The 23039-nt window shown below is 53.4% G+C and overlaps 1 protein-coding gene across 4 annotated transcripts in view; it reads left to right on the plus strand.

Annotated features, from left to right (window-relative positions):
- Septin9 (septin 9) overlaps positions 1 to 23039 on the plus strand; it is a 169233-nt gene that overhangs the window by 48365 nt on the left and 97829 nt on the right. The window contains exon 1 of one of the 4 annotated variants that reach the window (NM_031837.2): positions 19375 to 19687. Within the exon in view, the coding sequence (NP_114025.2) occupies positions 19633 to 19687 (55 nt within the window). The 5' untranslated portion in view covers positions 19375 to 19632. 4 annotated transcript variants of the gene reach the window in all.

The following is a 23039-nucleotide window of genomic DNA, read 5'->3' on the forward strand; positions in this document are numbered from 1 at the left end:
TGCATATGCATGTGTGTGAATGTGTGTGCATGTGTGCACCTGTGTGCATGTGCATATGCATGTGTGTGTGTGTGGTGTACGTGTGTTTTGGATGTGGAGGTAGGTACAGATATGGGGATGTATGTACATATTGCTCTCATTATAATTTCAATGTCTCCTTGACTGTCTGACAGAACCTCCACCTGCTTCTCCACCCTTCCAAGCTGCATATGGCTGAGTACTCACGCACACATGCGCAAACACACACACACCAGCTGAGGGTCAGCGCCCCCGTGGTCAGTGCCTAGGCCTGGCAGGAAACCGGCTCTGGGAAGCCGTACGCCCCACCTTTGGCATGAAACCAGGTTTTGTTGCCGTTCGCTCACAGCAACAGAGGATGGGGGCGGGGCAGGGCGGGGCAGCTTCGGTTTGAAGAGCGGTTGTGCTGGACAGTAGTCCAGGGACTCATCATGATTTCCTGAAGGCCTGGGGGGTTGGGGCAGAGACATAGATATATTCCCGAGGGTCTTACAAAGCCAAGAGTCACCAGACTGAATGCCAGTGTGCCCTCTTGTACGTGAGCTTTGGGCAGTGAGGAGGCTGACCTCAGAGACGGCCTTCAGCCCTGCCCCTGGAGTCTCAGCCAAGAACAGAGCCTAGAAGGTTCCACATCAGGAAGGGTTGGTCTGCAGCAGCATGGCCACCCTTCCAGCTGGCCACGAACCTTAGGAAACCTATCAGCTGAAGCACAACTTCTGAGCTAAGCGTATCGTATCGGCAACTGAGGAGGCTGAGGCAGGAGGATTGCTGTCTGCAGACTGCGGGTGCTGTCTCAAACGAATAACGACAGGACTGTAACCAAAATCGCATAGGTTCTCGCTGACCCTGGCTCCTCGGGATGCTATGAGGTTCAGGGAAAGGAGCTGGGTGGCCCAGTGAATTTGGGGGTGGTCACGTGGTAGTCAGCTGCTCCAGATGAGACATGGGAAAGATCCACCAATTTTTGCTGACTAATGCTGGGGTGGACAGCGTGTGACTTTAACTGTGAGATAACATTGAGGAGAGAGGCAGGGTTTGTGTGGGGACTGCTGGATAGCAGGATACAAAGCAGCAGCTGATTAAGACATCAGGATCATCTTGTGAGTGTTCCGAGGACAGAGCCCGAAAGGAAGGTGTGGGCAGAGCTGGCTGCTCCGGGAGGCTCCGAGGGATGCACCTTGGGGTGCTGGCCAGGAATTCTTGGCATCTCTTGGCTGTGGCTGTTTTTCTCCTATTTCTGTTCTCTTTCATCTGGCTCTCTCTCCCACCCCCTCTCTCTGACTCTCTCTCTTTCTGTGTATGTTGTGTGTGTGTGTGTGTGTGTGTGTGTGTGTGTGTGTGTGTGTGACAGAGATAGAGAGACCATGTATGTGCATGTATCTTGTATTTCTTTGTGCACACGTGCATCATGTGTCTGTGCTGGTATGTGTATATGTGTGTGTCTATGTGCAGTATATATGTGTGTATCTGTGTGTGTCCATGTATGTTTCTGTGTCTGTGTCTAAATTACCCTCTGCCTTCTCCGGTTGTTGGGTCAGGCCCTCCCAGTCCACTATACCTTCATTGTAACTCCATGATAGCTACAGATACCCTATCTCCAAGTTCACGGGGCTGGAGAGGTGGCTCAGTGGTGAAGAGCACTGACTGCTCATCCAGAGGTCCTGAGTTCAAATCCCAGCAACCACATGGTGGCTCACAACCATCTGTAATGGGATCCAAATTAGTTCACAGCCACAGGTACTGGGGGCTCAAGCCTGAACTTGTGGTACGGGGTCACAGTCCGCTGGTTGGGGCCCAGGAAGGACCACTGTGGTCACAGAGCTTGGGAGAGTGTCTGTCTGGGATGGGGCTCTGCCAGAGCCCAGGGTTGGGGGGGGCGGGGCCGCGGAAACAAAGGATGCTGAAGGGAACAAAGCAATGTAGTCACTATCCCCACAGGCCTGGAGGATTGTCAGGTAGAGGGTGAGCCTTTAAGCTCCTCCAAATACCAAAGCAATCCTAGAAACTTGGAATGTTCTGGGAAGTGTGAAAACGTGATTTTTCTCTCCACTTTCACTAACCATCAGTGAGTAGTAGGGTGTTTCATGACGTAGTGAGTTTCTGGTGCCTTGGAGTTGCAAGGAAGGCCTATGTGGCTGCTGAGAAGACTTGGCTTGTAAGGGTTTGAATCCCAAGTGTCCCTGTACTGGAGTGTTCCTATGCAGTGGGGCGGGCTCACTGCCAGGCCCCTCACGTTCTAGAGCTGAGTCAACCAGTGTCCCCGTATTGAGGGGGTCTGCATGCAGTCAGGCTCTGTCCTGTTATCTATCCATCTCTCTGCCCTTTCCTTTCAACTGCATGGGCAACAGGAAGTGTGCTGCCCTGGTTTCTATGGAAACAGAACCTCAGCTCCATTCAGTCTGAGGCCAGCCTTGGAAATTAAATACCTGGCAGTTTCTGGGAAAGTGTGAGCAGATGGTTTAATGTGCGTAAGAGCACAGATGCGTGTGTGACTGATGCGTGCACATGTGCACGTGCACACAACCGTGAGCCTGGAGATGGAGATGTTCAGGCCGAGGTCTCCCTGGGGCCAATACTGTTCTCAGTACTTTACAGATATTAACACAGCCTCGTTTCATAATAAACCTTTGAAGGAGATAATATCTATCTGATTTTATAGATGAGAAAACAAAGGCCCCTCAAGGGGCCCAGGGACTTGTCTAAGGCCTGCCTGTCATCTTCTCTCATTGCACGGTGGCTGTCTACTCTCTCCCGCAGAGTTAAGGCATCAAAGAAGGTTCTAGTAACCTTGGCCCTTTGCTTTGGGCTCAGTGTCTAAGAAGTTAGCTTCCTCAAAGCTTCTGCTGGGCTCGCAGCCCCTTTCTGACTGAAGTCAGAACGATCCCGCATGTGGTGGTTGGGTTCATGCCCAGCCTCTCCAGCCTTGGCGGCCGACACAGCACACTGCTCATGGCCTATGAGCTAGCTTGGGTGATGCACCTCTCTGCAGCTGTCAGGGAAGGAAGTGGCCCTCACGCAGGTTGTTCCTCTTCCCTGGATATCCTAGGAAGAGCAGGTTGAGGGGCTTATTGGCTCCGGCTGTCCTTTCTATGCCCCTGCCAATGGATGGACAAATCGTTGATGGGTCATGTCTGCCTCAGCAAAGGGCCAGTGTCTGCTTGTAACACAGTCGTCAGGGACATTCACCCTGGCCCTTTGTGCCAACTACTACTCAACCAGGGTTGTGCCCTGCTGGTGGCCTCTCACTGAAGGTAGGCACTGGGTTAAAGGGAGGTGGTGTTTGAAGATGTGGAACCAGCATCTGATTCCCACCCTGATCTGACCTCCAAACACTGGGTTCTTACCGTTATACATGGACGAGAAGGGTTCAAGTTGGAGTTTTGTGGTTTAACTTAATTAAAATTTTCTTAAGGTCTCTGTAAGCACAGGCTGGACTAGAATTCTTATTCTTCTTTTTTTTAAGATTTTATTTATTTTATGTATATAAGTACACTGTAGCTGTCTTCAGACACACCAGAAGAGGGCATCTGATCCCATTACAGACGGTTGTGAGCCACCTTGTGGTTGCTGGGGTTTGAACTCAGGACCTCTGGAAGAGCAGTCAGTGCTTTTAACCACTGAGCCATCTCTCCAGCCCCAAGACCAACCAACTTTATCTACCTCCCTTCCTCTCTCCCTTCTTCTCCCTCTCTTAGTCTCAGGTAGCCCAGGACGGCCTTGAACTCCTACGTAGCTGAGGATGACACTGAACTTCTGATCCTCCTGCCTCTTCCCGGGTGCTGGGGTTAGAGGAGTGCACCATCCCATACAGTCATGCAGTGATTGAACCCAGAGTTCCGAGTGTGCTAGGCAAGCCCTCTACCAACTGCGTTGCGTCCCCCGGAGCCTTGAGATGGTTTCTGAGTTACTCATCTGCTTTGCTCATCATAGTTGCTCAACAAAATTGCAAGTGACCGAGTCTGGCTTTCCCAAGCATCCAAAGGGCTGAAGGCTTCGGCCAATCTGCCTGATTATATTCTATGGCCCCGTGTCCTCCCTTGGGTGTCTGACCATGAAGACAGGCGTCCTCTGTCCCTCCCTGGACACTGACTCCATGGCGGCGTCGGGGACAGCTGGAGATGACCAGCACCCTGGCGTGCTGTGACGTGATTGTCAGCCACATGTGTGGAGTGCCATGTGCAGAGAATCCGGGCACTCACCCCTCCCCCGTGGACGGTCCTGGGCTCTTCAGCGCGTTGGCCAACACTTGCCGGTGCCTGACTGCTGCATTGTCCATCTGTGCCACACAGCTGCACACAAAGGCCTCAAGAAGGATCTGAGTCTGTGTGTCCCGTGGGCCTCTTAGCTGTAGGGGAGACCCTTGCTTGGCCCCACACCACACCAGAAAGGACTTCAGTGTAAGATACTGGGGTCAGGCTAAGCAGGCCCAGGAGAGCTGAGATGTGTCCTTTCCTCTGTCCCTGTGGCTCAGCCCTCAGTTGCCCTCTGAGGAAAACCAACGCATGAAATATCTAGCATCCCAAGCAAGCAAACAGACCAAATACCCAAACTCCGTAGGGCTGTGGAGGCAGCCCGTTGACCTCACCAGTTTCTCTAGCACAAGACATCTGGTGTCGCTCCGGGACTCTGATGTGCCTCCCTGCAGGGCACCTCACTGTGTGTCTTGATCCTAAGCCACCTTGAGAGGCCTGGCTGGGGTGGACATGGGAGCTGGACTTGCAGTTCTAGACCCAGCATTGACATTGACATTGGGGAGCTTGGGTCCCACCCTGAGGAAGGGGGACTGTGGGACAACTGCCTTAAAGCGTGTTTCAGAGCTTCCCTTAGGCAGAGTCCTTGGAGGGCCAAGAAGCCCAGGGGAGGCACAGTAGGCCCTCAGAAGGGGCTGTCTTGCCCTCTCTCTCTTGTTCATGTTTCACCCCACCCCACTCCTTATGCCCCTCCCTCCTTCTGACATTCCTTCCTCCCCTTCCCCCCCCCCAGATGCCCTTCCTACCATCCTGGCCCCCTGCTGGTTCTCTGAGAAGGGGCTCTGACCAGGATGGCTCCCTGCCTTGTGTTTCCCTGAAGGTGGCCTCCAGTCAGGCTGGCCAGATATTCAGGAAGTCAACTGGGTGCCCGGGGTGGGCTGGAGGTCCTTCTCTGGGATGTCAAGGAAGGAGTTAATATTCCCTGACACACGTATGCATGTGAGGCCCTGAGCACAAGGCAGGACAGTGAGCTGGCCCACACTTCCTGGAGAGTCATCTGGGTCAGACGAGAGATGAGCTCAGGGTGAGGAAGCCAAGGGCTCTCTCTCGGTGGGTGTCCATGGAATCCTGGGAAGAAAGATGAGGCACCACTGTGGCTGAGCCGTCATTCCTACATGTGTGTGCGCTCATGAGTCGTGCCCACCCTTGCTTCACAACCACAGTGGCTTCCTGCTCACTTTCCCTGCCCTGCACTGTGACTGACGGAGTGGCCAAGCTGAAGTGGCCGAGGCCCTATCCCTTACTGTGAACCCTGGACTGCCTCCGTTTGCTTTCCAACCTCCCATCTTTGTCCAACGTGGACATCTGTTGTTTTAAGGTCAGAGTGTATTCGTTTCTTTTCCCAGGATGAAATATCCAAAAAAAGCAACTTCAGGGAGAGAGAGGATCTCTTTTAGTCTGTGGTTCCAAATGGACGCTTGGAACCTTGCTGGGAAGACATGAATGGCCGAGCGAAAGTCATAGAAAGCAGTTTGAGAACAGGAAGTAGGGCCAGGCTACCAACTTCAAGGCCTGCCTGCCCCCCAGTGAAATACTTCCTTTAGCAAGGCTCCACCCCCAGAGGTTCCACAGCCTTCCCAAACAGTACTGCCATCTGGGACGGACTGTTTGAAAGTGTGAACTTGTGGAGGACCTTTCCCATCGGAACCGCGGCCTAGAGTCTCACTGTGCAGCCCAGGCTGCCCTAGACCTGACTAAGAAGCCTCAGACTGGCACCACTCCTCCTGCCTCAGCCTCCTGAGGGCAGCCATGGCAGATGCGCAACCGTCCCTCACGCAGAACTAACTTGGAGTCATTCTTGATCCCGTCTCGAGTCCCTGCCAAATTTTCGAGCCTCGTTCTCAAGATTTCCTACCGCTGCCACTCCATGTGCCCGTCCAGGGTGACGTCCACACACAGCCAGAGTGTGCAGGAGGTGTTAGGACCCAGTTCCAATCCTGGCTCTGTCATTTATCTGCCAGCCCCCACCTCCTTCCCCGGCAGAGCTCTTTCCTGGCTCAGAAAGGGTCTCACTCATGTTAAACAAGGGGTCAACCACCTGCCTCAGATCCAAAAACCAATCACGTACTGAGTTTCTCTTTGGGGCCAGAGGTTTTAGTATGTTACGGAGCCCTTCAAGCTGGGTGCCTTTTGCCTCAGTGCTGGGTTGTCAGGAGGCAGGAAGGAAGGAAGGACCCAGTGTCCTGGTGGGTGGAGTCTGAGGCCAAACTCAGGCCCAGTACCTACCTCATGTTGGGGCAAGCATCTTCCCTGAAGACTGGCTCCCTCCTGCCAAGCTCCATAGACCTTACCTGTCTCTCTTGATTTGCATATCCCCTGCTGCTTCTGGGAACACCCGTGTTTTTCTTGCCTATCCCCTTTCAGGTTGTCCTTGAGGAGCTCCCAGCCTGGATGGGTGGTAGCCCATACCGTCTCCATTGGGGGCTTCTCTGACTGCACGCAGTAACAATGATAACAGTGGTAATAACCTAAAAAAGACAGATACTGAGTCAGACAAGTCGCTTCTTTCTTGTGTCCTAGTCCAGGTTGAAGCCTCTGCTGGCCCGGAGCACCCAGGGCCCCGTTTCTTTCTTTGCTGTATCTTCAGCATGCAGCTTCTCCCCTGTGAGAAAATGGCTGCCTTAGCTCCTGCTAGCCTGACTGCATCCAGCCAGGGAGAAGGAAAGGCGGGCCAGGGGATGGGGCTGGATGATGGTGCTTTTCGTTTTAAGAGAGTGGCTTGAAAACTCAGTGTTTCAACTTTTCTTGCCCTGCTTCACCAGCAGTGACCTAGCTGCACGGCCATCCCAAGCCATCAGGGCTTCTGATAAATGTCTTGTTTAGCTGGCCAGCTGGGTGAGCGCTTCCGTAGCTACAGAAAAAGGAGGTCGAACAAGTGTGAACAAGAACTGACAGGTACCAAGGCTCCTGTCATAGGTGGCAGTCACATGGTAGGGGTCCCTCCTACTCTGAACCAGAGACTGGTGGTGGGCAGGGAGCCAGGCCACCTGTGGAAGGGCTATGGCAGCTCAGCTGGTGGGTGGGATGAGGAGTAGGCGTCATGGAAGTGACATGGTTCTGCAGAAGGGTGACGACAGGCTCTGAAATTCTAGGTTTCAGTATGATGGCATTGGGTTTTTCCTAGGTGAATATTCTAAGCTATTCATGAGAGAGTGGTCAGACCTCTGCTTCTGTGGGCCCTGTACAGCCCAAGGACAAGGGAGATCCTTCTGTCCCTCGCGGGTTTCAACGTTTCTTTCTTCCTGTAACAGGGGGTGCTCACCTGGTGGTTCCCTGGGCTGGAGCACCCATTTTGATCTTGGGAAACACTTGGGTCCGTGTGCAGCCCACAGTTCCAGGCCTCGAGGGGCCTTTGCTGAGTCTTGCTGACTTCCTGTTCTTGAACTATGCCACCCTGGCCAGCTGTGCACTCACAGGGCTGAGACAGCAGCCTGGGGCCAGGCCAAGCCACCGGAACTCAGGCTCCCTGGTCCCTACGACCAACATAGACCCTACGTAGACATGGCCCTGTCTGGGAATGTCCCCGCCCTGCTCCTGAAGGTCAGGAATGTCTGCCTGGTGTAAGCAGCTGTGCACAGAGGTGGCCCATCTGGCTGGCAGGACCTTCCGAAGTCAAGGCAAATAATTTCACTCCTGGCTTCAAGCCTTCCCTGGCTAGACCCTCCCTGGGGGCCCTCTGAAGTAGGAGACGCAAGTGAGATGGGTGATTTTAATTGTTAACCTGATAAGATCTAGACTCACCTGAAAAGGTCAGCTTCAGTGAGGGAGTGGTCTAGATCAGGCCTAGGTGTGTCTGTGGTGGGTACTTCCACAGTGCCTTTCCGACTGAAGCAACTGTTTTTCCACCTCCCGGGAAACGGTGCCTCAAGTTCCCAAGGTTCCACTTGGGTCTGTGTGCAGCCCTGAGTTCCCAACCCCGATGGGTCCTCATACGGCTAGGCACGCCTGAGTTTTAGGAAGGCCCTCCCACCATCTGAATGGAAGCTTGGAGCATTGGTAGGGAAGAGGGAAGACCTGGGGGTGAGGGGCTTTGGGGGGAGTAGGCAGAGAGTGATAGAGTTGTTTGTTTGTTTTAAGGCAGGGTTTCTCTGTGTAACAGCTCTGGCTATCCTGGAACTCACTTTGCAGATCCTTCTAGTCTCAAACTCACAGGGATTCCTCCTGCCTCTGCTTTCCAAGTCCTGGGATTAAAGGCGTGGGGTATCCCTGTTTGGCTTATTTTATTTTTTATTTTAAAAGATTTATTTGTGTCTGTCTGTGTGCATGTGTGTCACGTGTACATGGGTGGCCACAGAAGACAGAAGAAGGTGTCAGTCCCCTGGAGCTGGAATCACTGTGGGTTGTGACCACTCAATGCCCTGACAGTGTTAATTAGCAAAACCCCGAAACCTGGTTGACTTGATTTCATCCCAGGATGGGACAATGGTGACTGACTCCCAGAGGCGATAGCTGGTTTGTTCCCTCCCGGTCTATTGCCACGTGAGGCCACTCTTTCAGTTCTGTGTTGTACAAGTCTCCAGTCTGTCCCCTACTTAGCCCTTAGGAACCAGGGGTTGCCTGGAGGGTCATCCCCCAACTATGGAGGACCCCCAGGTGTAGAGCAGCAGCAGTGTAGTGAGTCCCAGGCCATGGCTTCTTTGTAATTTTGTTGACTTCTTTCTACTCAGACTGCTGGGCAGAGCTGGTAAACCCCTGGCAAGGGCCCTCAGTCTGTAGTCATCCGACTGTGACTCACGCTGGGGAACAGGGACAGAGCAGGAGCGAGCGAACTCATTAGTCCCCTGGAGGTCGATTCACATCAGGGACAAATAGCTCATTTAGACTGCCTGGGGCTTCCAGCCACACTCAGGGCAAGGAAGGCACAGCCAACCAGAGGACGCAGCCTCAGATTCTCCCCAGGACCCCGCCCGCTGGCCTGCTCCCCAACCCTCCCATCCTGTTTCCCAGGCATGTCCTGAGCCTAGACTGAGGCTGCCGGTCAGAGGGAGGCTGGCCTAGACTGGCTGCCACTGTGTCCCACAGAATCACTTTGAGTCCCCTGGCTCTGGGGAAAGCTCTGGAATATCCAGGTTCACTGGCCACCCTGTTACTTTCCTGTAGCCAGAATGAAATAGGTGGTAAAAGCCACTCAAGGGAGAAAGTGTTTGCTTTGGGGGTCACAGTGGACGGGAACAGTCCATCATGGTGGGGAAGCTCGAGGCATCTGGCCACAGGGTGCCAAGTCAAGCAGAGAACACTGAACACTCAGCTCCCTCTTTTTCCTTTATTATCTTTTAAAAATAATTAACTAACTGACTTAGCGTGTGGAAGGCTCGTTCATGCCATTTCACACAGGTGGAGGTCAGCAACTTGAGCAATCACTTCTCTCCCACCAGCATGTTGGTCCCAGGGATTGCATTCAGGTTGTTGGACTTGGAGGCAACCCCCTTTGTCCACCAAGACCTGTCAGCAGCCCATTTCCTCCTTCTCATACAGTCTGGAACCCCATCCTAGGGAATGGTGCTGCCCACAGTGGGCAAGTATTCCCAGCTCAACTGTCTTAGTTAGGGTTCCCATTGCTGTGAAGAGACACCATCGCCATGACTGAGGCAACTCTTAAAGGCAAACATTCAAGTGGGGCTGGCTTACAGTTTCAGAGGTTCAGTCCATTATCAACCATCATGGCGGGAAGCATGGCAGTGTGCAGGTAGACATGGTACCAGAGATGCTGAGAGTTCTACATCTTGATCTGAAAGTAGCTAGGAGGGGACTGGATTTTATACTGGGAGGAGCAAGACCTCAAAGCCCTCCCCCACTGTGGTGCACTTCCCACAAGACCACACCCACTCCAACAAGACCACACCCACTCCGACAAGGCCACACCTCCTCATGAGCCAAGCATTCAAACACATGAGTCTGTGGGGGCCATACCTATTCAAACACAACATTAAATGAAGACAATCTGAGAGGCATTCCGGGAGACTCTTCTCCCAGATTATTCTGGACTCGTCAAGTTGACTATTGAGATTAACCATCACACTAGCCAAGATAGAAATAAGACTGTTTCTGAGAGAGTCACCGCCTCCACCCCCTGGTCTTAGGAGGCTTTTGAGGCTGCGTGTGCAGCCTCCACAGCCCAGGCTTCACGGCCACCCATGAGTGGGATTCCAGTCCCTCAGCAGCTAAGACCTTTTCCTCTTGGCCTTTTGAGTTGAGCTTCCAGTAACGCAAAGTCTGAGGCCCTCCCTACTTGCTCTTCTGCAAAGCTGATGTCTGGTTCCTTGATTGACAGTGTGAGTCAGCCTCCCTCTCACTTCCTCTCTCTCCTGCTTATCTTTCTCACCTCTGTTTCTCCCCGAGGGGGACCCTGCAGGTGGTCACAGCAGGCAGGAGAGCAAACCTCAGAGGTGAGATGAAGTTCAGGCAGTGCTCCCAACCTCCCTCCTCCTTCTCTTCCTCTTCTTTCCTTTTTCTCTCCCTCTCTCCCTCTCTCTCCCTCCCTTCCTCTCTCCCTTTCTTCTCCCTCCTCCCTTCCTCCCCTTCTTTCAACAGGGTCCCATGTAGCCCAAACCACTACTTAGCTGAGGGTGACCTTGAACTCTTCTTGGGGATTATCCTGCCTCTACCACCCAAGTGCTGGGATTATAGGGTTCTACCACTTGGTTATGGAATGCTGGAGTTTGAACCCAGAGTGGCATGCGTGCTAGGCAAGTGCTGACTGTACCACCTGAGCTCCGTACCCAGCCTGATTTATTCATCTGCGGTGCTAGGGGTAGAGCCTAGAGTCTCAAACCTGCTCAGTGCCTGCTGCAGTACCATGTGTCCATCTGTCCGTCCATCTGCCTGTCTGTCTTTAGAGTCTCATGGCCCAGGCTAGCCTTAAACTCACTATATATAGTTTCGGCTGGCCTTGACTTTTTATCCTCCTGCCTCTGATTCCCGAGTGCTAGAATTGTAGGCCCGTGCTGCTGGGCCCAGCTTCCGTCTCTTCTAAAAGGCCAAAAATGGCCAAAGGCAGATTGAGCAGCATTGCTAGGTACTAAGATCCCCACCTCTGGGAGTGTTCTAGAGTGGAGTGGATGGGTGTCTTAGTTAGGGTTTTCATCGCCGTGAAACACCACGGCCACGGCAACTCTTCAGAAGGACAACATCCAACACTTAAACTGAAAACCTTTATAAAGGCCAAGCCCCACAGAGATGAGGCCGGGTTACAGGTTCAGAGGTTCAGTCGGTTATCACCATGGTGGGAAGCATGGCAGTGTCCAGGCAGGCATGGTGCTGGAGGAGCTGAGAGTTCCACCTCCTCCTATTTAGAAGGCAAATGGGAGAAGACTTCCACACTGGGCAGAGCTTCAACAAGGCCACACCTCCTAACAGTGCCACTCCCTATGTGACAACCATCTTCAAACCACCAACGTGGGCATCCTGGGACAAGTGGGGAAGTGGGTTGGGCAGAAGGGTGGAGGGCAGGTAAGCCTTGCCGACCCTCTGTGGGGTGCAGAAGAATGCCTATTCTGTGCCCTTCCCAGGTTGGCACCTGATCCCGGTTGAGTCATTTCTCTTTCTGCCCATGAGGGGACCCATCTTGGGGCTGGCAGGGACATTGTTAGGGTCTCGCCATGGTCATAGGCAGAGATGGGAGGTGCTTCCTGGGGGTGTATCCCAGGGTAACTGTGGTGACTTTAAAAATAAACGCTTTCTTCTTACTCTGAACCACGCTGATGTGGAAGTAGGGCAGGCTGGTGACTCAGCCCTGGTCCCTGCACTGCAGCCATGGCAAGCTGCCTCCAGCCTCAGACCCCACAGAGCAAGGGTGCTTGCTTTAGACAGGGTGAGGCTAGACTACTGCAGGCCTCTGGGAACAGCCTGTCCTTCTCTGATGGAGACGGGAATCAGCCAAGAGTCCTGGCAGGGCACAGTGAGGTGCCTTTGGCTGGCACAGCCCGAGGGGCAAGCTTAATTGCTTACTGTCCTGAGACTAAGGGCCAGTCTAGACACCCTTGCTAGGTCCCTTTTGTACCTTTGTGGGTCCTGTTCCTTGGTCCCCTTCCCATCTGCATCTCCAGCTTCCGGTGGGGAGCTAGGATGTTGGGGGTTCCAAAGCTGAGGTAGGAATGTGCTGTTGTTGGGGCTGAGGAGAGGTGACCATGGAGGATGTATAAGCCACAGAAAGAAGGGAATTGTGTCTCTCTGCCATGTGGGTTATAACTCACTGGGCTAGTGCTGGTCCCCTGAACAGCTGAATTCACTATCAATACTCACTGGGTAAGCTATCAGACAAGCCCATGCTCAGAGCCCAGGTGCCAGGGCTCAGCCAGTGAGGGGAGCCACTCGAAAGTCCTTTCCACTCCTGCTCCCAGGGTTCTATAGCTTTCATGTCTTTTTTTTTTTTTTTTTTTGGTTCTTTTTTTTCGGAGCTGGGGACCGAACCCAGAGCCTTGCGCTTCCTAGGCAAGCGCTCTACCACTGAGCTAAATCCCCAACCCTTTCATGTCTTTCTAACTTGAAACTTTTTCCAGCTAAGATAGGCAGGCAGTAGCACAGGTTTGTAATCCCGGTATAAGGAACGGTTAGTAAGAAGAGCAAGATTCCAAGGCTAGCCTGGGCTACTCTGCCCCAATAACAAAACTCCCTCAGATTTGCAAGGGAAATCAGAGATACGCAGGACAGGCCGTGTTGAAGGGTTTGGTCCTAGAGACGGCGATGTGAGGTTCTGTGAGCTGTGTATTGCAGTGGTGATGGTGACACTATTCTCAGGGACATAGGGTGTGGGTGCCTCGGGAGCCCAGAGCAGAGCATTTGCTGGGCTCTGAGGCCGGGAGCCTCTGCGATGACTCAGGAGCCCGCATTTAGAAGACTTACAAGAGGAATGAGGATTTTTGCCGTGCTGGGAGATGCATGCCCATGTGCTGTGGTCAGGTTTTGTTGTAAACGCTTAGCATGAAGTGGGCCCATCTGGGGACTGGGAAATTAAGGAAGATTAGTCATGTGAATCTGTGAAGGGAAACCTTATGTCTTGGGCAGATGGTGGGATGGGCTTTGTGGCCTGCTCGCATTTGTCAGCTGTGCCTATCAGGAAGCTGCCCTGGGGGAAGTTTCAGAATGACTGGCCTGCATGAGACTTGGTAGTCCCAGCTTGGAGGTAACCATGACAGAAAGGCCCTGGAGTAGCCTAGGTGGGAGCAGCCTGTGATCCTGCATTATTCTTAAACCCGGGTGGCTCAGTGTGGTAGGAGAGCTTCTCGCCCTACCTGCCTGTTTGGACCAGTTCCTCCATCAGGAATCCACACCATACTGCTGTCCGGTAAAGGAAATTGTGCCCTGTCATTTGGTGGGCTGAACTCGAGCTGGGGAGCCCTTGTAGCATGTCTGGAGTTGAGATAGCAGCTGTATCTGAGGTTTCAGGGGGGACTCGGGATGGCCATTCTGTTGTCAGAGACTGACATTACGAACCCCACAGGGAAGAGAGGCGGGGGTGTCCAGGTGGAGGAAGTAACTGGTACATGACGAGGAACATCATGAAGAACAGAGAAGAGGCAGTGAACTTAGTGGCTAGATGAGGCCCAAGCAGCTGCCAGAGGTGGTGAGGAGTTTATACAGTGTGAGTGAGGCTCAGGGGGCATCTGACCTAAGCCTGGAAGCCTCTGGGGAGGAAAGTGTGTGGTCCGGAGAGCCGGGGTAGGAGTGGGAGGTGGGAGAGGGAGAAGCCAGCACAGTAAGAGGATGGGTGTTTGTGAGGAATTGGGAGATGCTACTATTAAATTCTCTATGACATAATGTAAAATTAGATATTTATAAGTGAACTGGAGGAACTTGTTAAATTAGGAATAAATTTCAGGGGCTGGAGAGGTGGCTCAGCGGTTAAGAGCACTGACCGCTCTCCCAGAGGTTCAGAGTTCAATTCCCATCAACCACGTGGTGGCTCACAACCATCTGTAATGGGATCCGATGCCCTCTTCTGGTGTGTCTGAGGACAGCTACAATATACTCATATATAATAAATAAATAAATCTTTAAAAACAAAAAGGAATGATTGCTGCTCTTGCAGAAGACCTGGGTCCAGTTCCCAGGCCCCACACAGCTTCTCCCAACCATCCATCCGGATCTCCAGTTCCAGGGGATCTAATGCCTTCTGACCTCCGAGGTTTCTTTCGTGCTCACAACACACACACAGATGTAAACACTCTGATACATAAAACAAGTTTTAGAAGAATGAAGTATATGAGTTATTGTTTAAAACTTTACTTTATAGAATGATCACATAATCTTACCGTTAGACTTCAGAGTCTACCCCCCGAAGAACCAAGGGCAGGAGCATAAATGCATGTATGTCTCCACATTCACTGGAGATTGGTTACGATAGCCACAGCGCAGGAGCCATGCTAGTGTGCTTCTGAGTGCTGACTAAGCTTTGCTGTGCCCATACACTGGGATGACTGTCACAGTCTGAGGACAGGGTGGGCTACAGACTGAGTTCCAGGCCAACTTGTGCTGCACACTGAGATCCTGTCTAAGGAACAGATTACACATAGCCAGTGACATGGTTCAGTCAGCTAGTAAAGATGATCGCTGCCAAGCCTGACGATCTGGGTTTGATCCCCAAATCCACGTGGTAGCAGGAGAGGGCTGACTCCCACAAGCTGTCCTCTGACCTATATCCATGCTGGGCACCTGTGCACACACATCCATGCAAGGTTAATAAAAATGATTCAAAATAGATGAGTTACGGGGTTGGGGATTTAGCTCAGTGGTAGCGCGCTTGCCTAGGAAGCACAAGGCCCTGAGTTCGGTCCCCAGCTCTGAAAAAAAGAACCAAAAAAAAAAAGAAAAGAAAAGAAAAGAAAAGAACCAAAAAAAAAATAAAATAAAATAGATGAGTTACTTAAAGCAATGTAAGCAAGACTCCTTAAAAAACTCATTTGGTTTCCCATGCATTGGTGTGAGAGAGCTGGAGTTACAGATGCTTGTGAGTTAGCCCGTAGGTGCTGGGGACTGAACCCAAGCCCTCTGGAGAAAGCAGAAGGTGCACTAACCCACTGAGCCATCTCCAGCCCCAACTGAGAGCCCTTTTAACCCCTGCTCTATCCCTGAGCCACCCAGTCTAGTGTTTGCACCTGTGTGGGTGAAGCAGCTTGATAGTGGGTGATGTCACTCCGAGAGCTTGGAACTAGCCAAGATGGGAAGCTCTTGTCTTGTAGACAAACGGGTCAGGTCCTGCAAATGCTGTCTTTTAACCCTTAGATTGCCATTGTTAAATAGCATCCAGCTAGGTACTTGAGGAGGGTCCTTAGCCTGGTCCCCAGATAGTTTGGGGGTACACAGGCCAGCTGGTTTGATGTTGAGGATGAAGAGAAGAGAGTGCAGGGGTATTTGTAGATATTTGACTTGAACATCTAGGAGGTCACAGTGGCTCCATTTTGCCAAGATGGTGACTTCTACAGCTTAGGGGCTGGGGGGAGATTCTACAGTCTACTTGCACTATACCTTGTATATAGTGTATATGTAGTGTATACAATGTATGTGATGTATATGCAGTGTATGGAATATATATGTATATACAGTGTACATATAGTATATACATGTATATATGGCACATACACTACACATAGTATATAGGTATATGTTATATATAGCATATATAATATATATGGTGTACAGTGTATATGTAGTATATACAGTGTATATAGTATATAGGGAATGTGTATACAATGTATATAGTATATATGAATGTATATACAATGTATATAGCATATATCATATACATGTAGTCTTTGTGTGTGGTATATACACTATAAATAGTGTATATATATATGTGTGTGTGTATATATATATATGGTGTATGCAATGTATATATAGTTTATATAGGCTCACACAGAGTTGAGCCAATTAGGTTCTACCCTTGACTAGACTATGAGGAGGCCGGTCCTGTCCCTCACTGACTAGAGCATCCTGTCCAAAGTCACAACAGTGCCGGGCAGGGAGCCACAACCTCCCTGAGGAGGCCACCCCCACTGCTGAGTCGCTTCCTGCTGAGGCTGTACCTGGGCTCAGGGGTCAGGGATCCTGATGTGCAAGCCAAGCGGCTGTTTCCGCAAGTCCTTCCTGCACCCTCTTTCCCAGGCTTTTCTTGCTCCATTCCCGAGGACTGAACCTACGGGTTTCCTCTTCTAGCCCGTGTATGTCTTCCCATGTTCAAAAGGAAAAAAGAAAAAATAAAGGAAAAGGAAAAAAGAGAAAAAAAGGAAAAACAAAAAGAAAAAAGAAAGAAAGAAAAGTCTGATGGTATTTCTGGCTCTGCAAGTTGGCTAGACGCATGTCCTTAGCCCCTCCCCCCCCCAAGACAGTGAGTTGCCAGACCAGTCCTGTCCACCGCAGTCACCAGGTCACCAGGTGACTTCTTAGACAGCTTTGTCCCTGGACTCTCTGGCCTGAGGGACTCTCAGGTCTGGCTGTACTGACTGCCATACACTGGCTGGCTTCACACCACATTGAAGGTCTTCTATTGGGTTGGTGGTATGGTGTGGTGTCTGCAGGGTTGTGCGCCTCATGGTTCCAGAGAGGAGACCCTGCCCCTCGAGGCTCTAGGTTGCATTTTGGCCTCTGGCTGCTGCTCTTCAGTGGCTGCTTCCAACTTCACAGGGCTCTTGTCTCGGACTTCTTCTCTATCTTTTATCTGGTCTTTGAGTCCAGGACAAAGACATTCTGATCCCAAGCAACCTCGACTGCCCACCTGTAGCACAAACCCTCAGGCTAGGTCTGGTCCCGTTGTGAGCATCCAGTAATCATGTTATCTCTTTGGGGTGGACGGGAGCTGCTGCACACCCACAAGCAGGCAGGCCTTTTGGTGAGTTTCCCTTTGAGTGAGCCTGGCATCCTCCTCTTGAAGCCTGGAGTACAGAACTCTGAGTTCTTTCTTTAGCCAAGTCCAAGGCCAGAGCCCAAGACTATAGAGAGAGAATTGGGTGGCCATCCAACCATATGAAAGTTCCAGAATGCCACAGCCAAGCATGTGATCTGGGACAGCTGATATGATTAGGGCTGGGGGTTTGGGGGCGGGTGGGACTGTTTCAAAGCCAAGTGGCTGTTCGGTTATCCTGGAGTTTGCAGAAGGTAATTGTGGTGAGAAGGGAGGTGCCCTGCTGTTTCCCATTGTCCCCGTGGGACTGAAAGAAAAGAGACACAAGGGTGAACTTCCTATTGGGAGAATGGCCAAACCTGCCTTGGCTTTCCTGATGGAGGAGCCCGGGCATTTAACAGGTCCCCTGGCTGGTACTGCGGGCAGAGTGGTTACCGTGCGGAAGGGGAGCAGAGGGCTGGGTTGGTTGCTCGAATTCTGGAGCCAGTCACTCTAGACAGGGGTGTTGTGGCTATGGAAGTCAGCACCCACCTCTATTGTCCCATGGAGTCCCTGGGAGGGGCAGGGGTGGAGTGGAAGCTCTCCTTGAAGCCTGCGCCTTGGCTGGGCTCCTCATTGGAACACTGGGGTGCGCTTGGCTACTCTGCCTGGATACAGTCTGAGCAACAATGAGCTGTGTCTCTGCTAATCTGCACTTGCCCTGGGGAGAACAGTCGCTCGGGTGTGTCTCTGTGTTCCAGGTGCCTTTTATAAAACACACCAGTGAGCAACGCCCACTCAGGTTGGATGCTGTCCCAGGGACCCGGCATCTTCCCAGGGCTTTGTGGTAAGGGCCTCAGCTTACATTGCACCCTGAAATCCCCTGACGTGGGACAGCAGGTGACCTGGTGATGGTCAGACTGCCAGGCAGGCTGAGACCCTGACAGAAGCCACGTGGGGTACCCACTGCTCCTGGAAGTAAGGCTTCTAGAGAGATGGGATGCGGGTGCATCCGATCTAGAATGGTGGTGGTTTTACAGTTCCTATGTCCAGAGGCTCGCTTGGTTGGAAATAGTTTTTAAACCATCTGAGGCATGAGAGGAGGGGCACATTTTCTAATAGGAAGGACTCTATTCCAGAGGCTTAAAAAAAAAAAAAAGTCTCACCAAAACCTAGCCCGGGCTCCTCCTCTCCTTCTCTGCAGCCTCACCGACCTCTGCAGGTCTCAGCACAGCTTCCTCCCTCAATTACCACACTGAGAATGCTGGAGTAGGGAGAGAGCAGACCCAGACCCAGGACAGCTCAGGGACGCACCACTGAGGACCAAAGGATGAGTTACCCACTCTGCAGGACCCTGTCCCTGGCTATGAATCCATGCAGCCCTGACTGAACAGAGACCCTGGGTCTAAGGTAGTGCCCAGCGGGCAGGAGTCTTGTTGGCTCATCCAGGAAGTGGTGAACCTCTCCCCAAGACACCCTTCCCCCGTCACCCCCTCCCCTCAGCACGTCCCGCATCCCTGGGGACCCTTCCTGGTAACTAGTGTTTTTTGTTTCTAGCCAGTGTTTTTATCTGCTTGCCCAGTAGATGTCTGAAGTGTGAAGGCTACTTGGGCAGAGAGAGGCCAGGCTGTGGGTACCCACTGATGTGGAAAGGACCCAGGAGCAGCCTTCTTCCTTCCTTCTGATGTTAGGGACTGTGGTTTCTCTCTTCTGGAGAGAAGGTCGTGGTCCACTCTCTGTACTCAGGAAGCCCATACAGTGGAAGGGGGGAGGGGCGTTGCAATGATTCTTCTGAAGGGCCGCCTCTCCCTGCCCTATCCCTTCCGTAGCACCTACCCAGAGGGTGCCGCAGCGACCCCCGGAGTGCAAGGGTAGCAGTCCTCAACGTATGAATGCTAAGGAACTCCTGGGACCCTCGTCTTTGTAGTCAACCGTCTAGGGTCCTCCGGACTAGCCTAGCGCTTCAGCTTAACCCTTGCAGGCCCTGTTCTCTTACGCGAAGGAGGCGCTCACGAACTTTGGCTGCGTAAATAAAACCTCCGGCAGCAAGAGCACTGCGCCCAGGGAAGGGGAGGAATCTTGTCCCCCTCAGCGCCCGCCCGCTGCTGTGGCCCGGCCTCCACATCCTCTACATCCGCCCACATCTGGCCACGGAGGGGCGTGAGGGGGAGGGGCCGAGGCCGTGTCTGTCGCGGTCCCCTGGGCACCCGCCAGGAAGGGAGAAGGGGGGCCAGCCTAGGTCGTGTGCCTGGGACTCTGCAGTCCCTGTAGAAGCAGCTCTGGTTCCAACCCCTCCAGGCCCAGTTTTGACAGGCGGGCGCAACAGCCAGTGCCGAGTCGCGGAGGCCGGCTGGGGTGCGGGAACCTGATCCAGCCGGGAGGCGGGGGCGGGGCGGGGGCCCGGGTGCTTGGGGAGGGGCCGGCGCCCGCCTTCCTCCCCCATTCATTCAGCCGACCGTGGGGGCCGAGGGGCTCGTGCGGCCAGCTCGGCACCGGGAGCGGGAGCGCGCAGGGCCCGGTCTCCGCGGGACTCCCTGCGCACCAGCCACCATGTCCGACCCCGCGGTCAACGCACAGCTGGACGGGATCATTTCAGACTTTGAAGGTGGGTGCCCGACCCAGGGGTTGCTTGGCGAGCTGGGCAGGAGCCTCCAGGCGGGCCTGAGACGGGACGGGGTGAACACAGGAGAGGCAAGACCCCGGATTGCTCACCCTAGGGCTCTGCGTCCCAGACGTTGCCTACTTGCAGAGCCCCATTAAGGGGTCCTGTAGATGATAGACCATATAGTTAGGGACCACGCACCCCCCGGGGATCCCAGGTTCACGCTGCCTGTGGGGCGTTCATCTTTTTATTTTTGTTTGTGTTTGCCCTGCGACTGTCGCTCCTCGAGGGCGGGCTTGACTTCTTGGGAGCAACCCGGGGGAGCACAGTTCCACCCTGGAAACCAGTGGGTTTTCTTCTTCTGGTGCTCGTCCTCAGCTCTCACCAGCGTGGGAGTTAGTTCCCCTCTTCAGATCCAGTGGGAGGCCGAATCCTCAGGGTGGACCTCCTCCCCTCCCCCACGCCATCTCCGGGGTTGGGGCTGAGCCCAGTCCCGGGGCTGGCAAGGGCTGCCAAGTTGATCGGCCGGCAGGCCCCATGCATCCGAGGGGATCCCAGCCCGGCGAGTCTCAGGGTCCAGGGTGGGATGTCCAACACCCCGATCCAGGCCTGGGACATCGTTATCTATCTGAGAGAGAAGAGCCTTTTGGGAGAGAGGGGGCCTGTGTGCTCACGCAAGGACAGTACTTTCGCCTCTTGTCCTGAGTTTACAAAGTGCAGAGATACTTGGGGGCCGTTTCCTCCAAGGGTGGGCCTGCCATCTCCTCCCTGGGCTTGCATGCGCGGACTTTCCAGAGGCCTCGTGACTGCCACTGCCGGTGCCGTGGCCCCTAGTCCTGCGTCCTCGTCCGGAGTAAATAAAGCCAGTGGAAAGGGAGGCTTACACAATGGTGTCCCGCGCGCGTCTGGGGCTGGGTTTCCGAGGGGCGGGCCTGACTCTGCCGGGCCCAGAGCCCCCGCCCCTTTGAGGGGCTCTCAGGCAGCCTTAGGCAGAGCCCTCTGGTGGGCTGTGAGGGAGGGAAGAAGGGCCCCACAGAGTTAAAGACGGCCAGGTTTCAAGCCAGCCCTAGCCCTACAAGTGACCAGTTGGGGGTGCTCCAGGCCCCATGACTGGAAACAGGGATTTTGTCCTGAGCCCACCTGAGATCAACTTTATCTTTGAGTTAGGGGACTAGCTGTGTGTCAGGGTGTGTGTGCACAGCGACGGGGGTGGGAGTGAGTTGGGGGGAAATGGGTGCTGATGCCGATCCGTTGTGTATTGACAGATATAGGCGGTGAGTAGCCTGGAATATCATACCAACTTGGTCACCTCAGTGGTGGGAGCAATTTTTAGATTCTAGCACTTTCTGTGCCGATACAAAGCAGAGAGTTGCTGCTTGGGAGTCCTTGTGCTGCCATCCACCAGGACTTTTTGGAGTCCATGTTTATTCTGGGGTCCCCCAGACCTGTTTTGTGCTTTTGTGCCTTCTGAATGCCCCGGTGACTGTCCCAGCTCCTTGGGTTGCCCCTCTCTGCACCTCTTCTTTGCCCCGGGGGCCTTTCATTCTCCTGGAAGTGTAATCTGAAAGTCAGCCAGTCAGTTCCCTTCTCTGCAAGGTCTGACCCATATGGAGGTGGAGGGCCCGGGGAGTGGGGGTGAGGGTGTGGGGGGGTGGGCAGCACACTGCCTTTTCCAGGTCTCTGTGTTTACTCTCTGCTCCGGACCTAGGGGCATTCAGGTGTCTGCTTTCATCCCTTGAGGAGTTGGGGATGGGGTTTCTGGGGAATGCTGCCCAGGTCTTGTCGGGGAGGGAGAAGTTTAGGGGTTGTGAGGGTCTAGCCAGCTGGTTCCTTGCATTGTGGAGGCCAGCTGCCCCTGCCTCCTTAGTTTCTCTGTGCAACTCCTTACTCACTGTGTCGTGCCCTCACTGGGCTGCCTCCCAAGCCAGCTTCTTGACCCTCAAATTTAGTCCAAGACAATGGCCTCATTGAGAGCATCCTGGTATAGAGGTTGGCAGTTTTAGGGATGCTGGGCCTCCTGAGCATGCTGCCCTCCTGTGCCAGTCTTCCTGCTGTGCTCTGAAAAGTTCAGTTGGGGAATGGGGTCAGGTCTTTGAGTGCCCAGAGATTACAGCCTGGGCTGTCACTAATGGAAGTGTGTGTGTGTGTGTGTGTGTGTGTGTGTGTGTGTGTGTGTGCGCGCACGCTCATGGTGGCACTTATGCAAGGGAAGCTATATACATTGGATGAACAACCTGAAAAGTGACATCTAAGTGTCCTAGGAATACGGAGTTGAGTTGGTGCGCAGAGAGGGTGCACACGTCGGGGTTGGACTGCTGAATGGAGAAAGGGATGTGGAGAGACTATGACCCAGCCCATGGGAGAGAAGCTTGCAGTCTGAATCCAGGCGGGAAAAGTCTCCAGAGACTAGCAGGGAGAAGTTGGGAATGGGGAAACAAGACCTCGAGGCAAAGGAGAAAACTGGTTGTGACAGGGAAAGAGGAGAGTCTTCTGACCAGACTGCCACGGGCAGTGAGCAGCGAAGATCTCAGGGTGAGACTGCTAGGAAGTTGAGCCATGAAGGGGCCAGTTTATAGTGAGTGCTCCTGGGGTGGGGGGGGTCGAGTCACAGGAGGTAGGTGTTCCCCAATGCCAGCATGGCCAGACTCAGCTGGAGAAGCATCCAGTCTTTGCTCAGGCTTCCTACAGGGTGTGTGTGGCTATGCCAGTTGAAAAGAACCAGGTTGGTTACAACCGCTGGGGCCCATAGTCCCTTTGTGAGGCTGGACAGACAGGCTCGTGGCTTGGAGCATACATACTCTGCTGAGAGGGTAGGACCTAGGTGCTCCCCCAGGGAGCTCTGGCTGGCACACGGCTGGCTAGTTCTGAGCCGTGTGTATCTCTGGGGGTGTGTTTTGTTTTGTTTGTTGGTTTGTTTTTTATTATAGCAGAGAGCCTGCCTGCCTGCCCCCGGGAGGTTTGCAGTTAGCAATGGTACCACAGGCAGCGGGAAGTGGTCCATGATGGGTTTAGGATTCCCAGGTCGGAGCAGCGTGCCTCTGGGGCTGGTGGATCCAGCCTGTAGTTGTATGTGCTGGAGTAGGTGCGCCAATTGGGCTTGGGTTTCAGTCTTGGTTGCAAGTGTCCCCACATATTCCCACCCTGCCCCCACACCACCCCCTCTGAACCAGGGGCCACCCTTGTGACCATAACCAAAAGTCTCGATGGGATTCAGACTTGGTTTTCTGTCCCTGGGGACTGAGGGGTGGCAGGACCCTCCAAGGACATGAACTTCTTGTGTCCCAGTATCTGCCCTTGGTTTCCTTTCAAGGCTGCCACCCCCCACCCCCCAACCCTATTCCCTAGGGATGAAAAA

This window comes from Rattus norvegicus, chromosome 10 (assembly GCF_036323735.1).
Source record: "Rattus norvegicus strain BN/NHsdMcwi chromosome 10, GRCr8, whole genome shotgun sequence".
Classification (NCBI taxonomy): Eukaryota; Metazoa; Chordata; class Mammalia; order Rodentia; family Muridae; genus Rattus; species Rattus norvegicus.